We start from the raw sequence: 20,786 nt of genomic DNA, 5'->3' as shown, positions 1-20,786 counted from the left end.
CTCCCTCAGTGCTGCCACTCTCTCAGTACTGTACTGGAGCATCAGCCTAGATTTTGTGCTCAAGTCTCTTGTATTCATTTTCTCAATTAACAGGCACGCAGGAGATTGAATAGGCTGCCCTATAGCAAGATCAGATGTAGGTATTTCTTTGAGATTTCTGAGGCCCTATCAGTGGAGACCCGTCGAAGATATTCACCATTCCTGTCAGAGGAATAGGCCGTCCCATTGTTTTCATTTGTTCTTGAGATGTGGATTGAATTTAGCTGCCCGAACCAATGAGTCATCCATGCAGTGTGAGACAGAAATTAAACCCTTCCCTTCCTGGACATTAGTGAGGCACTCGGGTTTTACAACAATCCAGCAGATTTCATGGTCATTTTTCTGGGACTAGCCTGAAAATCCCCAGACTTATTAAATTCAGTTTCACAATTTCCCATGGCGGGATTTGAACTCATGACCTCTCGGCTGCTACTCTAGTCAGAACTACTAGGTTACTGAATCCGTTGCTTCCCTCTTAACGGGAATAGTGAGCAATACAGGGGACAAAGCGGGTAGGATATAAGATTATAAAATCATATTTTGGGTCATTTGTGGCATATTTTAAAGTTTAACATTTTATTATGTTAAAGGCACTATATCAATGTGTTGTTGTTGTTGTCAAAGTCCCATTGGCTTTCAGTTATAACACTGTTACACACGCCATCCCCATCATAATGCTCAGTTAAAACACACTCTCGTGATCCCAGTCCTATTAAAAGGCTCTGTTATAACGGAGATGGACTGTGGTTGCTTTTCATTTTGCAATTCCTACGTTATAACTCTCTCTATTGCACATTTCAATCCCATTATATGGCTCTCCGCTACCACACTCTCTCTCTGTTACACACCCCACCATTGGTTTAAACCTCTCCATTATAACACTCTCTATTTACAAGCCTATTGACTGTTGAATTTTTAAATGACATTTTAGACTGCTTCGAGTAAATTCACCTTTTAGTGGAACAGGAAATGATGGTTGGCTCCCATGGGTTCATTCTCGGGGTGACATGTGTTGCTCTGTACTTTGAACGGGGTTGCTGCAACATGCCAACAGCACAGTATTGACCAAAGGGCTGTACCTCAATGACACGCCGACAGATCAGTGCTACTTACCCAGTTAAAGGTCGATTCTTCTTAATCTCAAAAAACTGTGTCCCAGTGTGATTGTACCTGGATTGGATGGTTAAGTAATTTAATTCAATGTGCATGGGAAAGAATCCTTTTAGTAAAAATCAGAGACACTCAAGTGCATCAGACACAAGAGCCCCTGCAGAGTATGGGGCTCTGCAACTGGCCACTGCACACGTCTGGGAGAGATGTGACTGTGAAGATTCAGCAGTAACTCGATATCTCAGCTCCTGGCTGAAGGATGGAAAAAATGCATGCACTCTGACAAAGTTTTCAAACGTCAGCTAATCCGCCCCCAAGTAGCGGTGATGGGGAGTAATGCGGTGTCCTGAAGTGACAGCACTGTGCACGAAGCAGTTGGTGTCACCCCTTAAACACATGTGTTTTTTAATTGCAATTGCATTTCCATAGAACGTCAAGTCAAGCGTGTTAGTCCAAGTGTTCTAACCATTCAATAGCTGAGTGAAGCATAACGTGCAAGTCCATTAGGGAATCAGGCAGTCCGTGCTGATGGCTGCAGTCTGCAAGTAAGTGGCTTAATTCTTGTAACTGGCCACAGCAGGAAAGGGAGAGTTATTTGCAGCATATCTGATTATTCAACATAATCAAGCTTTACCCACAGGTGGTGTGGAAGGTAAATAAATTGCTTGACTGCGACCTGGGTACATCTCACCACAAACAATGGAGCAGTCCGTGCCCGCATGCAGCAGGCCTGGACAACATTCAGGCTTGGTCTGCTAAGTGGCAAGTAACATTCGCGCCACACAAGTGCCAGGCAATGACTATCTCCAACAAGCGAGAGTCTAATCACCGCCCCATAACATTCAACGGCATTACCATCACTGAGTCCCCCACCATCAACATCCTGGGGGTCACCATTGATTGGACCCTCCATATAAATATTGTGGCAGCAAAAGCAGGTCAGAGGCTGGGTATTCTGCGGTGAGTGTCTCACCTCCCGACTCCCCAAAGCCTTTCCACCATCTACAAGGCATAAGTCAGGAGTGTGATGGAATACTCTCCACTTGCCTGAATGGGGTGCAGCTCCAACAACACTCAAGAAGCTCGACACCATCCAGGACAAAGCAGCTTGATTGACACCCCAACAACCACCTTCAACACTCACTCCCTCCACCACCGGCGCACCGTGGCTGCAGTGTGTACCATCTACAGGATGAACTGCAGCAACTCGCCAAGGCTTCTTTGGCAACACCTCCCAAACCAGTGACCTCTACCACCTAGAAGGTCAAGAGCAGCAGGCGCATGGGAACACCATCACCTCCACGTTGCCCTCCAAGTCACACACCATCCTGACTTGGAAATATATCGGCCGTTCCCCTCCCTGGTGCAAGGGTCAAGGATGTCTCGGAGCGGGTGCAGGACATTCTGAAAAGGGAGGGTGAACAGCCAGTTGTTGTGATGCACATTGGTACCAACGATATAGGTAAAAAACGGGATGAGGTCCTACGAGACGGATTTAAGGAGCTAGGAGCTAAATTAAAAAGTAGGACCTCAAAAGTAGTAATCTCGGGATTGCTACCAGTGCCACGTGCTAGTCAGAGTAGGAATCGCAGGATAGCTCAGATGAATACGTGGCTTGAGCAGAGGTGCAGCAGGGAGGGATTCAAATTCCTGGGGCATTGGAACCGGTTCTGGGGGAGGTGGGACCAGTACAAACCAGACGGTCTGCACCTAGGCAGGACCGGAACCAATGTCCTGGAGGAGTGTTTGCTAGTGCTGTTGGGGAGGAGTTAAACTGATATGGCAGGGGGATGGGAACCAATGCAGGGAGACAGAGGGAAACAAAATGGAGACAGAAGCAAAAGACAGAAAGGAGATGAGTAAAAGTGGAGGATCGGTTCCTATGGAGTGGAGGGTAGCCAATGGAACCCCACTTTTTAAAAAAGGAGGTAGAGAGAAACAGGGAATTATAGACCGGTCAGCCTGACATCGGTAGTGGGTAAAATGATGGAATCAATTATTAAGGATATCATAGCAGCGCATTTGAAAAGAGGTGACATGATACGTCCAAGTCAGCATGGATTTGTGAAAGGGAAATCATGCTTGACAAATCTTCTGGAATTTTTTGAGGATGTTTCCAGTAGAGTGGACAAGGGAGAACCAGTTGATGTGGTGTATTTGGACTTTCAGAAGGCTTTCGACGGGGTCCCACACAAGAGATTAATGTGCAAAGTTAAAGCACATGGGATTGGGGGTAGTGTGCTGACGTGGATTGAGAGCTGGTTGGTGGGCGGGAATCAAAGAGTAGGAGTATATGGGTACTTTTCAGAATGGCAAGCAGTGACTAGTAGGGTGCCGCAAAGTTCTGTGCTGGGGCCCCAGCTGTTTACATTGTACATTAATGATTTGGACGAGGGGATTAAATGTAGTATCTCCAAATTTGCAGATGACACTAAGTTGGGTGGCAGTGTGAGCTGCGAGGAGGATGCTATGAGGCTGCAGAGTGACTTGGATAGGTTAGGTGAGTGGGCAAATGCATGGCAGATGAAGTATAATGTGGATAAATGTGAGGATATCCACTTTGGTGGTAAAAACAGAGAGACAGACTATTATCTGAATGGTGACAGATTAGGAAAAGGGGAGGTGCAACGAGACCTGGGTGTCATGGTACATCAGTCATTGAAGGTTGGCATGCAGGTACAGCAGGCGGTTAAGAAGGCAAATGGCATGTTGGCCTTCATAGCTCGAAGATTTGAGTACAGGGGCAGGGAGGTATTACTACAGTTGTACAGGGCTTTGGTGGGGCCACACCTGGAGTATTGTGTACAGTTTTGGTCTCCTAACTTGAGGAAGGACATTCTTGCTGTTGAGGGAGTGCAGCGAAGGTTCACCAGATGGTTCCCGGGATAGTGGGACTGACATATCAAGAAAGACTGGATCAACTGGGCTTGTATTCACTGGAGTTCTGAAGAATGAGAGGGGATCTTATAGAAACGTTTAAAATTCTGACGGGTTTAGACAGTTAGATGCAGGAACATTGTTCCAAATGTTGGGGAAGTCCAGAACCAGGGGTCACAGTCTAAGGATAAGGGGTAAGCCATTTAGGACTGAGATGAGGAGAAACTTCTTCACCTAGAGAGTGGTGAACTTGTGGAATTCTCTACCACAGAAAATTGTTGAGGCCAATTCACTAAATATATTCAAAAAAGAGCTAGATGTCGTCTTTGCTACTAGGGGGATCAAGTGGTATGGCGAGAAAGCAGGAATGGGGAACTGAAGTTGCATGTTCAGCCATGAACTCATTGAATGGTGGTGCAGGCTCGAAGGGCCGAATGGCCTACTCCTGCACCTATTTCCTATGTTTCTATGTTCCTTCATCGTCGCTGGGTCACAATCCTGGAACTCCCTCCCTAACAGCACTGTGGGAGCACCTTCACCACACGGACTGCAGTGGTTCAAGGTGGCACCTCAGCACCACCTTCTCAAGGGCAATAAATTCTAACCCGGGACAGGGGGGGGGAGGGGAGAAGAGATGGGGGAATACATGATTTCAATTTCCCTTTCTTTGCCCACTGCAGTTGACAAACTCTTTTGATCTCTGTTGGTCAGGGAAGAGGCTTTTACATTAAATTAAGGGCCCAGTGAACTCTTTATTTTTGTAATAGTACGAGAACAGACGTTATACTGATTATACTTGGTGTCTCTCGTCATACTCAGTGTTCTGTATGTTTTGCCTACTGCAAAATAAAGCAGCTTACAAATCTAGCCAAATGTCATCTTGCCTAGTGTTTAACTCAGTCTAGTGATGGAGAGATTAAAAGGAGTACACAGGTTTAAGACAGAGATCCTGCCCAGATCACAATGGAGTTTCTTTGTTACAGTTCTGGGTCCAACTCCCAGTGAGCGGGCAACTTTCGCTCAAGGGAGAGACTGGCACCATTGTGCCGCAGCCGATACCTGCAACAGATCGGAATCCGTAACGTTGCTCATTCATCTCGCCGCTGTCTGTGTGGGGGGGGGGGCGGGAATGCTGCTATCTGTGGAGGCGGGGGGTGGGCGCCGCTGCTATGTGCTGATTGGCTGCCGCTTTTGCCTACATCACAACAGTCCCATTCATTGCGTGAAGCACAATGAAACTTTTTGATGCCATAAAAACGATACAAAATAAAATACTGTCTCTGCTGCAGAAGCTGGAAAAATAAAAAGAAACGGTGCACGAGTTATCCAACCGTATCGAGATGGACAACTCACATTTTTGCTTCACTATGCAATAATGCAATCAGCATGCAAGAGCTTGCTGCTTTTATACACTCACTTTGGTGGGGCCGAGAGTGAAAGTTCTTTGAGGAGAACATGACAGCCCCCATCTCTGGAATGCTGTTCCAGGGACATGGGCAGCAGAGGCCAGGCAATGCTTTACAAAGAAAAGAAAATTAAATTTGGTTTACTCCTGGCATCCCGTGGCGACAGGCGACCTCCTCCTCAAGGACGACTGGGTCCCTCTCGCCCACATCGGCGACTGGCCTCCCCTCCTCCTTCACCGGCGACCTGGCCTCTTCTCCATCTCCAACACGTGGAGAGTTCCATGGCTGTGACCCCCCCCTATACTCCCACCCTGAACCCCGGTGGGCCACTGACCCTCCCATCTTACATTATTCCACTGCTGACAGACATTGTCTGCAGACTGAGAACACACTAGTGCACTCTAGCCTTCCTGTTGATCTGAAGGATACTGCAATTCCCTGGTGTATCTCTGGACGGCTTCCAGGCGGTCAGGGACGAGCGTGGACAGCTGAAATGAAGGCACACATGGCATTGGAATCTGAAATCACAGGAAATGTGAATAATTAAATACATTTAAATGTGAACACCAGAGCTTCACCAATGGCGCAGTGGATAATGGCACTGCCTGGGCAGCATTAAACCATGTCAAATCGAGGATCCCGAGGTTAATCCATGGTATTTGTTGAATTACAGTGCCCCTGGGCTATGGAAGGAAAGTTAAAGTAGGGCTCTTACTCCCAACTGATATCCAATGACTCCTGGTAAAAAATGCACGTGCATAGATATTGGGAGAATAGGGGTCAGGTTTAACTGCAATACCCTCCTGTGGAATAGGTTGTGAACACTCATTCCCCAAGCTGAAACTTGATGCAAGGCACCTTGGAGGTACTGGAGAGAGAGCCCAGGGAACCATGCCGAAGCAAGAGTTGGGATGTTCCCGGGGTGGGGGGAGAGAAAGAGAGGACAACAAGAACAGAGCTCTGTCAAAAGCACCTTGCTGTGTGTGTACTAATGTTGTGACTCCCTCTGCACCGAACGACTTCTCATCCTCGGTGATTTCAACCTCCATCTAAATTCATCATGCTCTCTCTCCTCCCTTAATCTCTTCCTCCATGTAAACTCCCCAACCCATATTCACGGCCAGCCCCTCGACCTTGCCATCTCTTGTGGCCTCGCTACTCCCATCGGGTCAATCACAGACAAGGCCATCTCTGACCACTTTCTCGTATCGCTCTCCACCCACATCCCCCTTCCACACTCCCCCGGCCAATCCTACCTTCTGTGTCCGCCCCTGGAAAAAAAACTCTCTCCCGATTCACTTGCAACTTCACTCATCAACTCCCAACTGTCCAACCTTTGGCCCTCCATTCACCAGGACATTTCTGCAGCCACCGATCTGCTCAATCACACCCTCACCATCACCTTTGATGCTCAAGTCCCTGTTAAAACAATTACTCTCTCTTTCTTTCACCCTGGCTGTTCCCCCTGGTACAGCCCTGATCTTCGCTCCCTTAAGTCCAAGGGGCACAGACTTGAACGGATATGGCGGACAACAGGTTTTGCCGTTCACCGCCAGATCTGGCTGGACCACATAACGCATTATCGGGTCCTGTTCTCGTCTGCCAAAATCGCTCATTATTCTAGAATCATTCTGGAATGTAAAGATAAACCCCGGCTTCTATTCTCCACTGCAAACCACCTTTTTTAAACACCTCTTTCCAGTCTCCACCCTCACCTCCGACAACATGTGCGAGGAGCTCATGGACTTCTTTGTCTCCAAGATGGAGATCATTCGTTTGGCTGCCTCTGTCTCTTCCCTTCCCTTCCTTCCCCTACCTCACCGGGCCAAACGTCTTCTAACGATCCCCCTGCCCTAGCCCGGACTTCACATCTTTCTCCAGTTTCTCTCCGATCTCCCCTCATGACCTTTCCGAGCGCATAGAAACATAGAAAATAGGTGCAGGAGTAGGCAATTCGGCCCCTCGAGCCTGCACCACCATTCAATAAGATCATGGCTGATCATTCCCTCAGTACCCCTTTCCTGCTTTCTCTCCATACCCCTTGATCCCTTTAGCTGTAAGGGCCATAGCTAACTCCCTCTTGAATATATCCAATGAACTGGCATCAACAACTGTCTGTGGCAGGGTATTCCACAGGTTAACAACCCTGAGTGAATAAGTTTCTCCTCATCTCAGTCCTAAATGGCTTACCCCTTATCCTTAGACTGTGTCCCCTGGTTCTGGACTTCCCCAACATTGGGAATATTCTACCCGCATCTAACCTGTCCCGTCCCGTCAGAATCTTATATGTTTCTATGAAATTCCCTCTCATCCTTCTAAACTTCAATGTATAAAGGCCCAGTTGATCCAGTCTCTCCTCATATATGTCAGTCCTGCCAGCCCGGGAATCAGTCTGATGAACCTTCGCTGCACTCCCTCAATAGCAAGAATGTCCTTCCTCAGATTAGGAGATCAAAACTGAACACAATATTCCAGGTGAGGCCTCACCAAGGCCCTGTACAGCTGCAGTAAGACCTCCCTGCTCCTATACTCAAATCCCCTAGCTATGAAGGCCAACTTACCATTTGCTGCCTTCACCGCCTGCTGTACCTGCATGCCAACTTTCAATGACTGATGAACCATAACACCCAGGTCTCATTGCACCTCCCCTTTTCCTAATCTGCCGCCATTCAGATAATATTCTGTCTTTGCGTTTTTGCCCCCAAAGTGGATAACCTCACATTTATCCACATTATACTGCATCTGCCATGCATTTGCCCACTCACCTAACCTGTCCAAGTCACCCTACAGCCTCCTACCGTCCCCCTCACAGCTTACACCGCCACCCAGTTTAGTGTCATCTGCAAACTTGGAGATATTACAGTCAATTCCTTCAACCAAATCGTTGATGCATATTGTAAAGAGCTGGGGTCCCAGCACCGAGCCCTGCGGCACCCCACTAGTCACTGCCTGCCATTCTGAAAAGGACCTGTTTATCCCGACTCTCTGCTTCCTGTCTACCAACCAGTTCTCGATCCACGTCAGTATATTATCCCCAACACCATGTGCTTTGATTTTGCACACCAATCTCTTGTGTGGGACCTTGTCAAAAGCATTTTGAAAGTCCAAATACACCACATCCACTGGTTCTCCCTTGTCCACTCTACTAGTTACATCCTCAAAAAATTCCAGAAGATTTGTCAAGCATGATTTCCCTTTCATTAATCTATGCTGACTTGGACCGATCCTGTCACTGCTTTCCAAATGCGCTGCTATTTCATCCTTAATAACCGATTCCAACATTTTCCTCACTACTGACGTCAGGCTAACCGGTCTATAATTACCCGCTTTCTCTCTCCCTCCCTTTTTAAAAAGTGGTGTTACATTAGCTACCCTCCAGTCCATAGGAACTGATCCAGAGTCGATAGACTGTTGGAAAATGACCACTAATGTATCCACTGTTTCTAGGGCCACTTCCTTAAGTACACTGGGATGCAGACTATCAGGCCCCGGGGATTTATCGCCTTCAATCCCATCAATTTTCCCAACACAATTTCCCGCCTAATAAGGATATCCTTTGGTTCGTCCTTCTCACAAGACCCTCTGTCACCAAGTACTTCCGGAAGGTTATTGGTGTCTTCCTTCGTGAAGGCAGAACCAAAGTATTTGTTCAATTGGTCTGTCATTTCTTTGTTCCCCATTATAAATTCACCTGAATCCAACTGCAAGGGACCTACGTTTGTCTTCACTAATCTTTTTCTCTTCACATATCTATAGAAGCTTTTGCAGTCAGTTTTTATGTTCCCGGCAAGCTTCTTCTCGTACTCTATTTTCCCCCTCTTAATTAAACACTTTGTCCTCCTCTGCTGAATTATAAATTTCTCCCAGTCCTCAGGTTTGTTGCTTTTTCTGGCCAATTTATATGCCTCTTCCTTGGATTTAACACTATCCTTAATTTCCCTTGTTAGCCACGGTTGAGCCACCTTCCCCATTTTATTTTTACTCCAGACAGGGATGTACAATTGCTGAAGTTCATCCATGTGATCTTTAAATGTTTACCATTGCCTATCCACTGTCAACCCTTTAATTATCATTTGCCAATCTGTTCCAGCCAGTTCACGCCTCAAACCATCGAAGTTACCTTTCCTTAAGTTTAGGACACTAGTTTCTGAATTAATGGTGTCACTCTCCATCTTAATAAAGAATTCTACCATATTATGGTCACTCTTCCCCAAGGGGCCTCGCACAACAAGATTGCTAATTAGTCCTTTCTCATAACACATCACCCAGTCTAGGATGGCCAGCTCCCGAGTTGGTTCCTCGACATATTGATCTAGAAAACCATCCCTAATACACTCCAGGAAATCCTCCTCCACCACATTGCTACCAGTTTGGTTAGCCCAAATATGTAGATTAAAATCACCCATGATAACTGCTGTACCTTTATTGCATGCATCCCTAATTTCTTGTTTGATGCTGTCCCCAACCTCACTACCACTGTTTGGTGGTCTGTACACAACTCCCACTAGCGTTTCTGCCTCTTGGTATTCCGTAGCTCCACCCATACCGATTCCACATCATCCAGGCTAATGTCCTTCCTTACTATTGCATTAATTTCCTCTTTAATCAGCAACACCACCCCACCTCCTTTTCCTTTCTGTCATCCTGTACATGAGACCCACTTCCTGCTCCCTTGACCCTATTCCCCCCAGACTGCTGACCACCCAACTTCCTTTTCTGGTTCCCACGTTAGCTGACATTGTTAACGGTTCTCTCTCCTCAGGTACTGTTCCCCTCTCCCTCAAATCTGCTGTCATCACCCCTCTCCTGAAAAAACCAACCCTCGATCCCTCCGTCCTTGCAAACTACCGCCCCATCTCTAACCTCCCTTTCCTCTCCAAAGTCCCTGAACGTGTTGTCGCCTCCCAAATCCGTGCCCATCTTTCCCGGAACGCCATGTTTGAATCCCTTCAATCCGGTTTCTGCCCTGCCACAGGACCGAAACGGCTCTCATCAAAGTCATAAAAGACATCCTTTGTGACTGTGACAAAGATAAACTATCCCTCCTCATCCTCCTGGACCTGTCTGCAGCCTTTGACACAGTTGACCCATCCATCGTCCTCCAACGCCTCTCCACCATCGTCCAGCTGGGTGAGACTACACTCGCCTGGTTCCATTCCATTCTTATCTATCTAATCATAGCCAGAGAATCACCTGCAATAGCTTCTCTTCCCACCCCCGCATCTTTACCTCTGGTGACCCCCAAAGATCTATCCTTGGCCCCTCCTATTTCTCATCTACAGGCTGCCCCTCGGCGTCATCATCCGGAAACACAGCGTCAGTTTCCAATTGTACGCTGATGACACCCAGCTCTACCTGAATACCACTTCGCTCAACACCTCCATGGTCTCTAAATTATCAGACTGCTTGTCCCACATCCAATTCTGGATGAGCAGAAATTTTCTCCAATTGAATATTGGGAAGATCGGTCCCCGCCACAAACTCCATTCCCTAGACACTGACTCCATCCCTCGCCCCAACTTCTGTCTGAGGCTGAACCACACTGTTCGCAATTTCGGGGTCATATTAACATAACATAGAACGTAAGAAATAAGAGCAGGAATAGGCCACCTGGCCCCTCGAGCCTGCTCCGTCATTTAATAAGATCATGGCTGATCTGATCATGGACTCAGCTCCACTTCCCTGCCCACTCCCCATAACTCCTTACTGTTGAAGAAATTTATTCAATGACCCAGCTTCCACAGCTCTTGGAGGCAGCGAATTCCCGAGTTTTACAACCCTCAGAGAAGAAATTCCTCCTCATCTCAGTTTTAAATGGGTGGTTCCTTATTCGGAGACTATGTCCCTAGTTTTAGTTTCTCCTACGAGTGGAAATATCGTCTCTGCATCCACCTTGTCGAGCCCCCTCATTATCTTTTCAATAAGATCACCTCTCATTCTTCTGAACTCTAATATGTATAGGCCTAACCTATCTTCATAAGTCAACCCCCTCATCTCCGGAATCAACCGAGTGAACCTTCTCTGAACAGCCTTCAATGCAGGTATATCCTTTAAATACGGAGACCAAAACTGCATGCAGTACTCTAGGTGCGGCCTCACAATACCCTGTACATTTGTAGCAGGACTTCTCTGCTTTTATACTCTATCCCCCTTGCAATAAAGACCAACATTCCATTTGCCTTCCTGATTACTTGCTGTACCTGCATACTCACTTTTTGTGTTCCCCAGGTCTCTCTGTACTGCAGCACTTTGCAATTTTTCTCCATTTAAATTATAATTTGCTTTTCTATTTTTTCTGCCAAAGTGGATGACCTCACATTTTCCCACATTATACAAATTTTTGCCCACACACTTAGCCTGTCTAAATCCCTTTGCAGATTTTTGTGTCCTCCTCACAATTTGCTTTCCCACCCATCTTTGTATCATCAGCAAACATGGCTGCATTACACTCGGTCCTTTCATCCAAGTCATTAATATAGTTTGTAAATAGTTGAGGACCCAGCACCGATCCCTGCAGCACCCCACTAGTCACTGTTTGCCAACCGGAAAATGACCCATTTATCCCGACTTTCTGTTTTCTGTTAGTTAGCCAACCCTCTGTCCATGCTAATATATTACCCCCAACTTTTGTCTTGTGCAGTAACCTTTTATGTGGCACCTTATCGAATGTCTTCTGGAAAACCAAATACACCACATCCACTGGTTCCCCCTTATCCACCCTGCTTGTTACAGGTTCAAAGAACTCCAGAAAATTTGTCAAACATGATTTCCCTTTCATAAAACCATGCGGACTCTGCTTGATTGAATTATGCTTTTCCAAATGCCCTGCTACTGCTTCCTTAATAATGGACTCCAGCATTTTCCCAACGACAGATGTTAGGCTAACTGGTCTATAGTTTCCTGCTTTTTGTCTGCCTCCAAATAGGGGTGTTACATTTGTAGTTTTCCAATCCGCTGAGACTGCCCCAGCATCCAGGGAATTTTGGTAGATTACAACCAATGCATCCACTATCTCTGCAGCCACATCTTTTAGGACCCGAGGATGGTAAGCCATCAGGTCCAGGGGACATGTCTGCCTTTAGTACTGGAATATCAGGTCCTTCACTGAAACATCTGTGAATCCATGTGGAAGCAAGTCATCCTCGTTTGAGGGACCGCCTATGATGATGATGATTTACCTAGTACTACTTCATTAGTGATAGTGATTGTATTAAGTTCCTCCCTACCTTTAGCCCTTTGACTATCCACTATTGGAATGTTTTTAGTGTTTTCTACCGTGAAGACCGATCTATATGGGTAGAGCTGCAGAACACCAAAAGGGCAAAAAACATGAGTGGGAGTTGTGTACAGACCTCCAAACAGTAGTAGTGATGTTGGGGAGGGCATCAAACAGGAAATTAGGGGTGCATGCAATAAAGGTGCAGCAGTTATAATGGGTGACTTTAATATGCACATAGATTGGGCTAGCCAAACTGGAAGCAATACGGTGGAGGAGGATTTCCTGGAGTGCATAAAGGATGGTTTTCTAGACCAATATGTCGAGGAACCAACTAGGGGGAGGCCATCTTAGACTGGGTGTTGTGTAATGAGAGAGGATTAATTAGCAATCTCATTGTGCGAGGCCCCTTGGGAAGAGTGACCATAATATGATGGAATTCTGTATTAGGATGGAGAATGAAACAGTTAATTCAGAGACCATGGTCCAGAACTTAAAAAAGGGTAACTTTGAAGGTATGAGGTGTGAATTAGCTAGGATAGATTGGCGAATGATACTGAAGGGGTTGACAGTGGATGGGCAATGGCAGACATTTAGAGACCGCATGGATGAACTACAACAATTGTGCATCCCTGTCTGGTGTAAAAATAAAAAAGGGAAGGTGGCTCAACCGTGGCTATCAATGGAAATCAGGGATAGTATTAAAGCCAAGGAAGTGGCATACAAATTGGCCAGAAATAGCAGTGAACCCAAGGACTGGGAGTAATTTAGAACTCAGCAGAGGAGGACAAAGGGTTTGATTAGGGCAGGGAAAATAGAGTACGAGAGGAAGCTTGCAGGGAACATTAAAACGGGCTGCAAAAGCTTCTATAGATATGTAAAGAGAAAAAGGTTAGTAAAGACAAACATAGGTCCCCTGCAGTCAGAATCAGGGGAAGTCATAACGGGGAACAAAGAAATGGCAGACCAATTGAACAAGTACTTTGGTTCAGTATTCACTAAGGAGGACACAAACAACCTTCCGGATATAAAAGGGGTCAGAGGGTCTCGTAAGAAGGAGGAACTGAGGGAAATCCTTGTTAGTCAGGAAACTGTGTTGGGGAAATTGATGGGATTGAAGGCTGATAAATCCCCAGGGCCTGATGGTCTGCATCCCAGAGTACTTAAGGAGGTGGCCTTGGAAATAGCGGATACATTGACAGTCATTTTCCAACATTCCATAGACTCTGGATCAGTTCCTATGGAGTGGAGGGTAGCCAATGTAACCCCACTTTTTAAAAAAGGAGGGAGAGAGAAAACAGGGAATTATAGACCAGTCAGCCTGACATGTAGTGGGTAAAATGATGTAATCAATTATTAAGGATGTCATAGCAGCACATTTGGAAAAAGGTGACATGATAGGTCCAAGTCAGCATGGATCTGTGAAAGGGAAATCATGCTTGACAAATCTTCTGGAATTTTTTGAGGATGTTTCCAGTAGAGTGGACAAGGGAGAACCAGTTGATGTGGTGTATTTGGACTTTCAGAAGGCTTTCGACAAGGTCCCACACAAGAGATTAATGTGCAAAGTTAAAGCACATGGGATTGGGGGTAGTGTGCTGACGTGGATTGAGAACTGGTTGGCAGACAGGAAGCAAAGAGTAGGAGTAAATGGGTACTTTTCAGAATGGCAGGCAGTAACTAGTGGGGTACCGCAAGGTTCTGTGCTGGGGCCCCAGTTGTTTCCATTGTACATTAATGATTTAGATGAGGGGATTAAATGTAGTATCTCCAAATTTGCAGATGATACTAAGTTGGATGGCAGTGTGAGCTGCGAGGAGGATGATAAGAGGCTGCAGAGTGACTTGGATAGGTTAGGCGAGTGGGCAAATGCATGGCAGATGAAGTATAATGTGGATAAATGTGAGGTTATCCACTTTGGTGGTAAAAACAGAGAGACAGACGATTATCTGAATGGTGACAGATTAGGAAAAGGGGAGGTGCAACGAGACCTGGGTGTCATGGTACATCAGTCATTGAAGGTTGGCATGCAGGTACAGCAGGCGGTTTAGAAAGCAAATGGCATGTTGGCCTTCATAGCGAGGGGATTTGAGTACAGGGGCAGGGAGGTGTTACTACAGTTGTACAGGGCCTTGGTGAGGCCACACCTGGAGTATTGTGTACAGTTTTGGTCTCCTAACTTGAGGAAGGACATTCTTGCTATTGAGGGAGTACAGCGAAGGTTCACCAGACTGCTTCCTGGGATGGTGGGACTGACATATCAAGAAAGACTGGATCAACAGGGCTTGTATTCACTGGAGTTCTGAAGAATGAAGGGGATCTCATCTGATGGATTTAGACAGGTTAGATGCAGGAAGAATGTTCCTAATATTAAGGAAGTCCAGAACCAGGGGTCACAGTCTAAGGATAAGGGGTAAGCCATTTAGGACCGAGATGAGGAGAAATTTCTTCACCCAGAGAGTGGTGAACCTGTGGAATTCTCTACCACAGAAAGTTGTTGAGGCCAATTCACTAAATATATTCAAAAAGGAGTTAGATGTAGTCCTTACTACTAGGGAGATCAAGGGGTATGGCGAGAAAGCTGGAATGGGGTACTGAAGTTGCATGTTCAGCCATGAACTCATTGAATGGCGGTGCAGGCTCGAAGGGCCGAATGGCCTACTCCTGCACCTATTTCCTATGTTTCTAAAATATTTGTTCAATATCTCTCCCATTTCTCAGTTCCCTTTATTAATTGCCCAGTCTCATCCTCCAGGGGACCAACATTTACTTTAGGCACTCTTTTCCTTTTTATGTACCTGTAGAAACTCTTCGTATCTGTTTTTATATTTCGTGCTAGTTTACCTTCATACCCTCGCAAATCATTTTTTTAGTTGTTCTCTCCTGGCTTTTAAAAATGTCCCAATCCTTTGGCCTCCCATTAGTCTTGGCCACATTGTATGCCTTGGTTTTCAATTTGATACCCTCCCTTATTTTCTTAGTTAGCTACGGATGGTTATCCCTTCTCATACAGTTTTTCCTTCTCATTAGGATATATTTTTGTTGCGAGTTATGAAATATCTCCTTAAATGTCTGTCACTGCTCATCAACCGTCCCATACTTTAATCTATTTTCCCAGTTCACTTTAGCCAACTCTGCCTTCATACCTTTGTAGTCTCCTTTATTTAAGCTTGGGACTCTGGTTTGAGAACCAACTTGCTCACCCTCTAACTGAATTTGAAATTTAACCATGTTATGGTCACTCATTCCGAGAGCACACTCATTCCGAGAGTATCTTTTACTACAAGATCATTTATTAATCCTGTCTCATTACACAGTATCAGATCTAAGATAGCCTGCTTCCTGATAGTTTCCTTCAACAGTACGTTATGGAACCAATCCTGGATACACTCTATGAACTCTTCCTCAAGGCTACCCTGGCCAATTTGCTTTGTCCAATCAATATGAAGGTTAACATCGCCCATGATTATTGCCATTCATTTATTTCCTCCATTATTTCTTGATTTATACTCTGTCCAACAGTGTAGCTACTGTTAGGGGGTCTATAGACTACGCCCACCAGTGACTTTTCCCCCTTATTATTCCTTATCTCCACCCAAACTGATTCAACATCTTGATCTTCTGAGCCAATATCGTTTCTCTGCACTAATGCACTGATCTAATCCTTTATTAACAGTGATACCCAATCTCCTTTCCCTTTCTGTCTGTCCTTTCGAATTGTCAAATACCCTGAATATTTAGTTCCCAGCCTTGGTCACCTTGCAACCAAGTCTCTGTAATGTCTATCAGACCAAACCCATTTGTATTTATTTGTGCTGTCAACTCATCTATTTTGTTATGAATGCTACGTGCATTCTGATAAAGAGCTTTTAAAGTTGTTTTTTTACCATTTTTTCCTGCTTTGACCCCACTTTCTGATTCACCTTTATGTTTATACATTCTGTCCCTGAAATGAGCTTTCGACCACATATCCGCAGCATAACCAAGACCGCCTATTTCCACCTCTAACATCGCCCGTCTCCACCCCTGCCTCAGCTCATCCGCTGCTGAAATCCTCTTCCATGCCTTTGTTATCTCTAGACTTAACTATTCCAACGCACTCCTGGCTGGCCTCCCACATTCTACCCTACGTAAACTCGGGGTGATCCAAAACTCGGCTGCCCGTGTCATAACTCGGACCAAGTCCCACTCACCCATTACCTCTGTGCTCGTTGACCTACATTTGTTGCCGGTTAAGCAACATGTCAATTTCAAAATTCTCATCCTTGTTTTCAAATCCCTCCGTGGCCTCGCCCCTCCCTATCTGTGTAAGCTCCTCCAGCCACACAACCCCCGCAGAGATATCTGCGCTCTTCTAATTCTGCCCTCTTCAGCATCCCTGATTATAACTGCTGAACCAGTGGTGGTTGTGCCTTCTGTTGCCGAAGCCCAAATCTCTGGAATGCCCTGCCTAAACCTCTCCGCCTCTCTTTCCTGCTTAAAGACGCTCCTTAAAATGTACCGCTTTGACCAAGCTTTTGGTCGCCTGCGCTAATGTCTACTTATGCGGTTCAGTATCAAATTGTTATATCTCATAATACTCCTGTGAAGCACCTTGGGACGCTTCACTACGTTAAAAGCACTATATAAATACAAGTTGTTGTTGTGTCTCACTATCTGCATGAGAACCATGAAACCTTTGATAATATCTGCCACTATCCAAGTATAACCTTTGTTGTCACACAATAAACAGCAGATTTTCTGCATAAACAGCAGAACTGGGGAACATTTCTTCATTCACACGTCTTTGAGTAAACTGGAATTCAAAGTACAACAGAAATGGTGCTACTGAGATATTCCATTGTTAGCATGTCCCTGCTATCCTCGGCACAGTCCCCATCTTTCTATCTTCAAGGCAAAGGGCTGCAAACTTGGCTATATCTGGTGCACAGATGGTCCAGTCACCCATTACCAAGTATTACCAGGTCTCGGTCTCGAGCTAAAAATCGCCCACTCCGCCAACATCATCCGAGTACAAGGAGATCCCAATTCCCAAACTAACTGCCTCCTCAAACCCACTTTCCCAACCCCTCCAATACCAGCGCCTTTCAAGACGTCCCAAATACTTTACAGCCAATGAAGAACTTTTGAAGTGTAGACACTGTTACAATGTAGGAAATACGGCAGCCAAATTGTTCACAGCAAGATCTCACAAAAAGCAATAAGATAATGACCAGATAATCTTTTTTAGCAATGTTGGCAGAGAGATAAATATTAGTCAGGACACCCGGTAGAATTCCTTTGCTCTTCGAATAGTGCCGTAGATCTCATACACCCACCAAAGAGGGAGGGAAGACAAGGCATTGTTTTAACGTCTCATCTGAAAGACGGCACCTCAGACAGAGCAACACTCCTCCAGTCGTGCAATGGAGTGTCAGCCTATATAATGTGCTCAGGTTCCTGGAGTGGGACTGACTCAGAGGTGAGAGTACTACCCACCGAGTCAAAGCTGAAACCCTGCTCCCAACCTCCCCTCCACCCATCGTAGCCCTGATCCCGTTAAGAACATAAGAAATAGCAGAAGTAGGCCATTTGGCCCCTCGAGCCTGTTCCGCTATTCAATATCAAGGCTGATCTGCAGTTACACTGCAGTTTGTACCCTATGCTCTTTCCTCACACCTTTCATTCACGAAACCCACCTCTTGCCCTCTTGGTATCCTCCCCACTCAACTCCTGACCAACGTTCCTTCTTGCTGCCCATTCTAACTGACATTATAAATGGCTCCTTTTTCCTGAGGCATTGGCTCATCTTAGAAACACAGAAATTTACAGCGCAGAAGGAGGCCATTTCGGCCCATTGTGTCCGTGCCGGCCGACAAAGAGCCGCACAGCCCTCGGTCAGCAGCCCTGAAGGTTACATATAAACCTATGAGCAATGACGGAAAGGCAAAGAGCACCCAGCCCAACCAGTCCACCCCACACAACTGCGACACCCCTTGTACTGAAACATTCTACACTCCATTCCACTCTACTGGGAGGTGAAAAACAGATTAAAACCCAGGCCAATTAAGGGAGAAAAAAAATCTGGGAAAATTCCTCTCCGACCCATCCAGGCAATCAAAACTAGTCCAGGAGATCACCCTGGCCATATTCTATTCCCTGCAGTACTTACCATTATATCTGCTCCGTCCAACAGAAGGTCATCCAGTCTAATCCCAATTACCAGCTCTAGGTCCGTAACCCTGCAGGTTACTGCACTTTAAGTGCCCATCCAACCATCTCTTAAAAGTGGTGAGGGTTTCTGCATCCACCACTCTTCCAGGCAGCGAGTTCCAGATCCCCACAACCCTCTGCGTAAAGAAGCCCCCCCTCAAATCCCCTCTAAACCTTCCACCAACCACCTTAAAACTATGCCCCCTCGTAACAGGCCCCTCCATCAATGGAAATAGGCCGTAACTATCTACTCTGTCCAGGCCCCTCAATATTTTGTACTCCTCAATGAGGTCTCCTCTCAACCTCCTCTGTTCCAATGAGAACAAACCCAGTCTATCCAATCTGTCCTCATAACTAAGATTCTCCATTCCAGGCAGCATTCTAGTAAATCTCCTCTGCACCCTCTCCAGTGCAATCACGTCGTTCCTATAATACGGCGACCAGAACTGCACGCAGTACTCCAGCTGTGGTCTAACCAAAGTATTATACAATTTAAGCATAACCTCCCTGCTCTTGTATACTATGCCTCGACCAATAAAGGCAAGCATTCCATATGCCTTCTTAACCATCTGGCCTGCTACTTTCAGGGATCTGTGGACAAGCACTCCAAGGTCCCCTTGTTCATCTACACTATTAAGTGGCCTACCGCTTAATGTGTATACCCTTTCCTTATTAGCCCTCCCAAAGTGCATCACCTCACACTTTCAACAATGACCTAACACACCACTCATAACCCATCTTCAAGCCATCCATCCTTTCCAACTGCTCCCCATCTCTAAATCCCTTTCCTCTTTAAATATCCTTGCAAGGGTTATTGCCATCCAGCTCTGTTCCCATCTCCCAAAATTCCATGTTGAAAGGTTTCAGTTCAGCTCCTGCTCACAGGGCTGAGAGCACCATCCCTCAACGCCTTCCTCAATGTCTCTGCAGCATTTGAAATGGTGTCCCATTCCATCCTTCACCATTACCTCTCCTCCAGCTGTGTGTGACTGGCTTTGTATGGTTCCAATCATACCTATCTGGATACAGCCAGCACATCTCCAGCAATGGCATCTCTCCCTGCCCTTGCACTGCCACCGCTCGAATCTCCCAAGGATCTATCCTTGCCTTCCTCCTCTACCCGATGCCCCTCAGAGACATAATCCACAGGCACAGAGTCAGTTTCCATATGCACGCTGATGATAACCAGCTCTACCTCTCTGCAAGCTCTCTTGACTACAGCACCATGTTGTGTTTGATACCAAGTCATAGATGAGGCACAACTTCCTCCAGCTGACTGAAGCCACTGTAATTTGGCCTCTTGCCAATAATTTCTTCTCCCTACCTAGCCACTCACTCAGGCTGAACGCAGCCATGTAAAACCTTGCCGTCCTGTTCAACCTTGGGCTGAGCTTTAAACCCAATAAATTGTCACCAAGACCACTTATTTGAACTTGTGCAACATTGCTCGCTTCTGTCCCTAACAAAGCTACTCCATCACTCAAGTCCTTATCCATGCTTTTCACGATATTATTAAACTGTCCTTGCTGGCCTCCCTTCCTCCACAAACTCCAACTTGTCCAAAACGCAATTGCCTGTATCCTGTCCTGCATGAAGTTCTGCTGACCCATCATCCCCCTTCTCACTGATCTGCATTCGAACATAAGAAATAGGAGCAGGAGTAGGCCATTTGGTCCCTCGAGCCTGTTCAGCCATTCAATACGATCATGGCTGATCTGATTAGCTCCCCATTGCCCAATATACTATATTCCTCTAATGCAAAACCCTCCATGGCCTTGCCCCTCCCTGTCGTTACAATTTCTCCCTCAGACATGGCCCTTCTGAAAACCTATTCAATCTCTCCCTCAATGGTTCAGCCTCCATTTTCTATCTATTTCCAATTGCGAAGCATCTCAAGATGTTTGTTATTTTATAAATATAAGTTGTAAGAGAAAAAAAATAGATCT

At 46.0% G+C, this 20,786-nt stretch overlaps 1 protein-coding gene across 2 annotated transcripts in view; it reads right to left on the bottom strand.

Annotated features, from left to right (window-relative positions):
• The window catches only part of vash1 (vasohibin 1), a 63,065-nt gene that overhangs the window by 26,347 nt on the left and 15,932 nt on the right, over positions 1 to 20,786 (bottom strand). Inside the window, exons 2-3 of one of the 2 annotated variants that reach the window (XM_070879716.1) lie at positions 5,862 to 5,950; positions 1,153 to 1,209 (exon numbers count right to left, since the gene is read on the bottom strand). In XM_070879716.1, coding sequence (XP_070735817.1) covers positions 1,153 to 1,209; positions 5,862 to 5,950 — 146 coding nt within the window. The remainder of the gene's footprint in view (positions 1 to 1,152; positions 1,210 to 5,861; positions 5,951 to 20,786) is intronic. The other variant, XM_070879717.1, reaches the window with a different exon arrangement.

The sequence above is a fragment of the Pristiophorus japonicus genome, chromosome 4 (genome assembly GCF_044704955.1).
Source record: "Pristiophorus japonicus isolate sPriJap1 chromosome 4, sPriJap1.hap1, whole genome shotgun sequence".
In the NCBI taxonomy this organism is placed as follows: Eukaryota; Metazoa; Chordata; class Chondrichthyes; family Pristiophoridae; genus Pristiophorus; species Pristiophorus japonicus.
The sequence above is the reverse complement of the archived record's forward strand: the minus strand, read 5'-3'. Positions and strand labels throughout refer to the sequence as shown.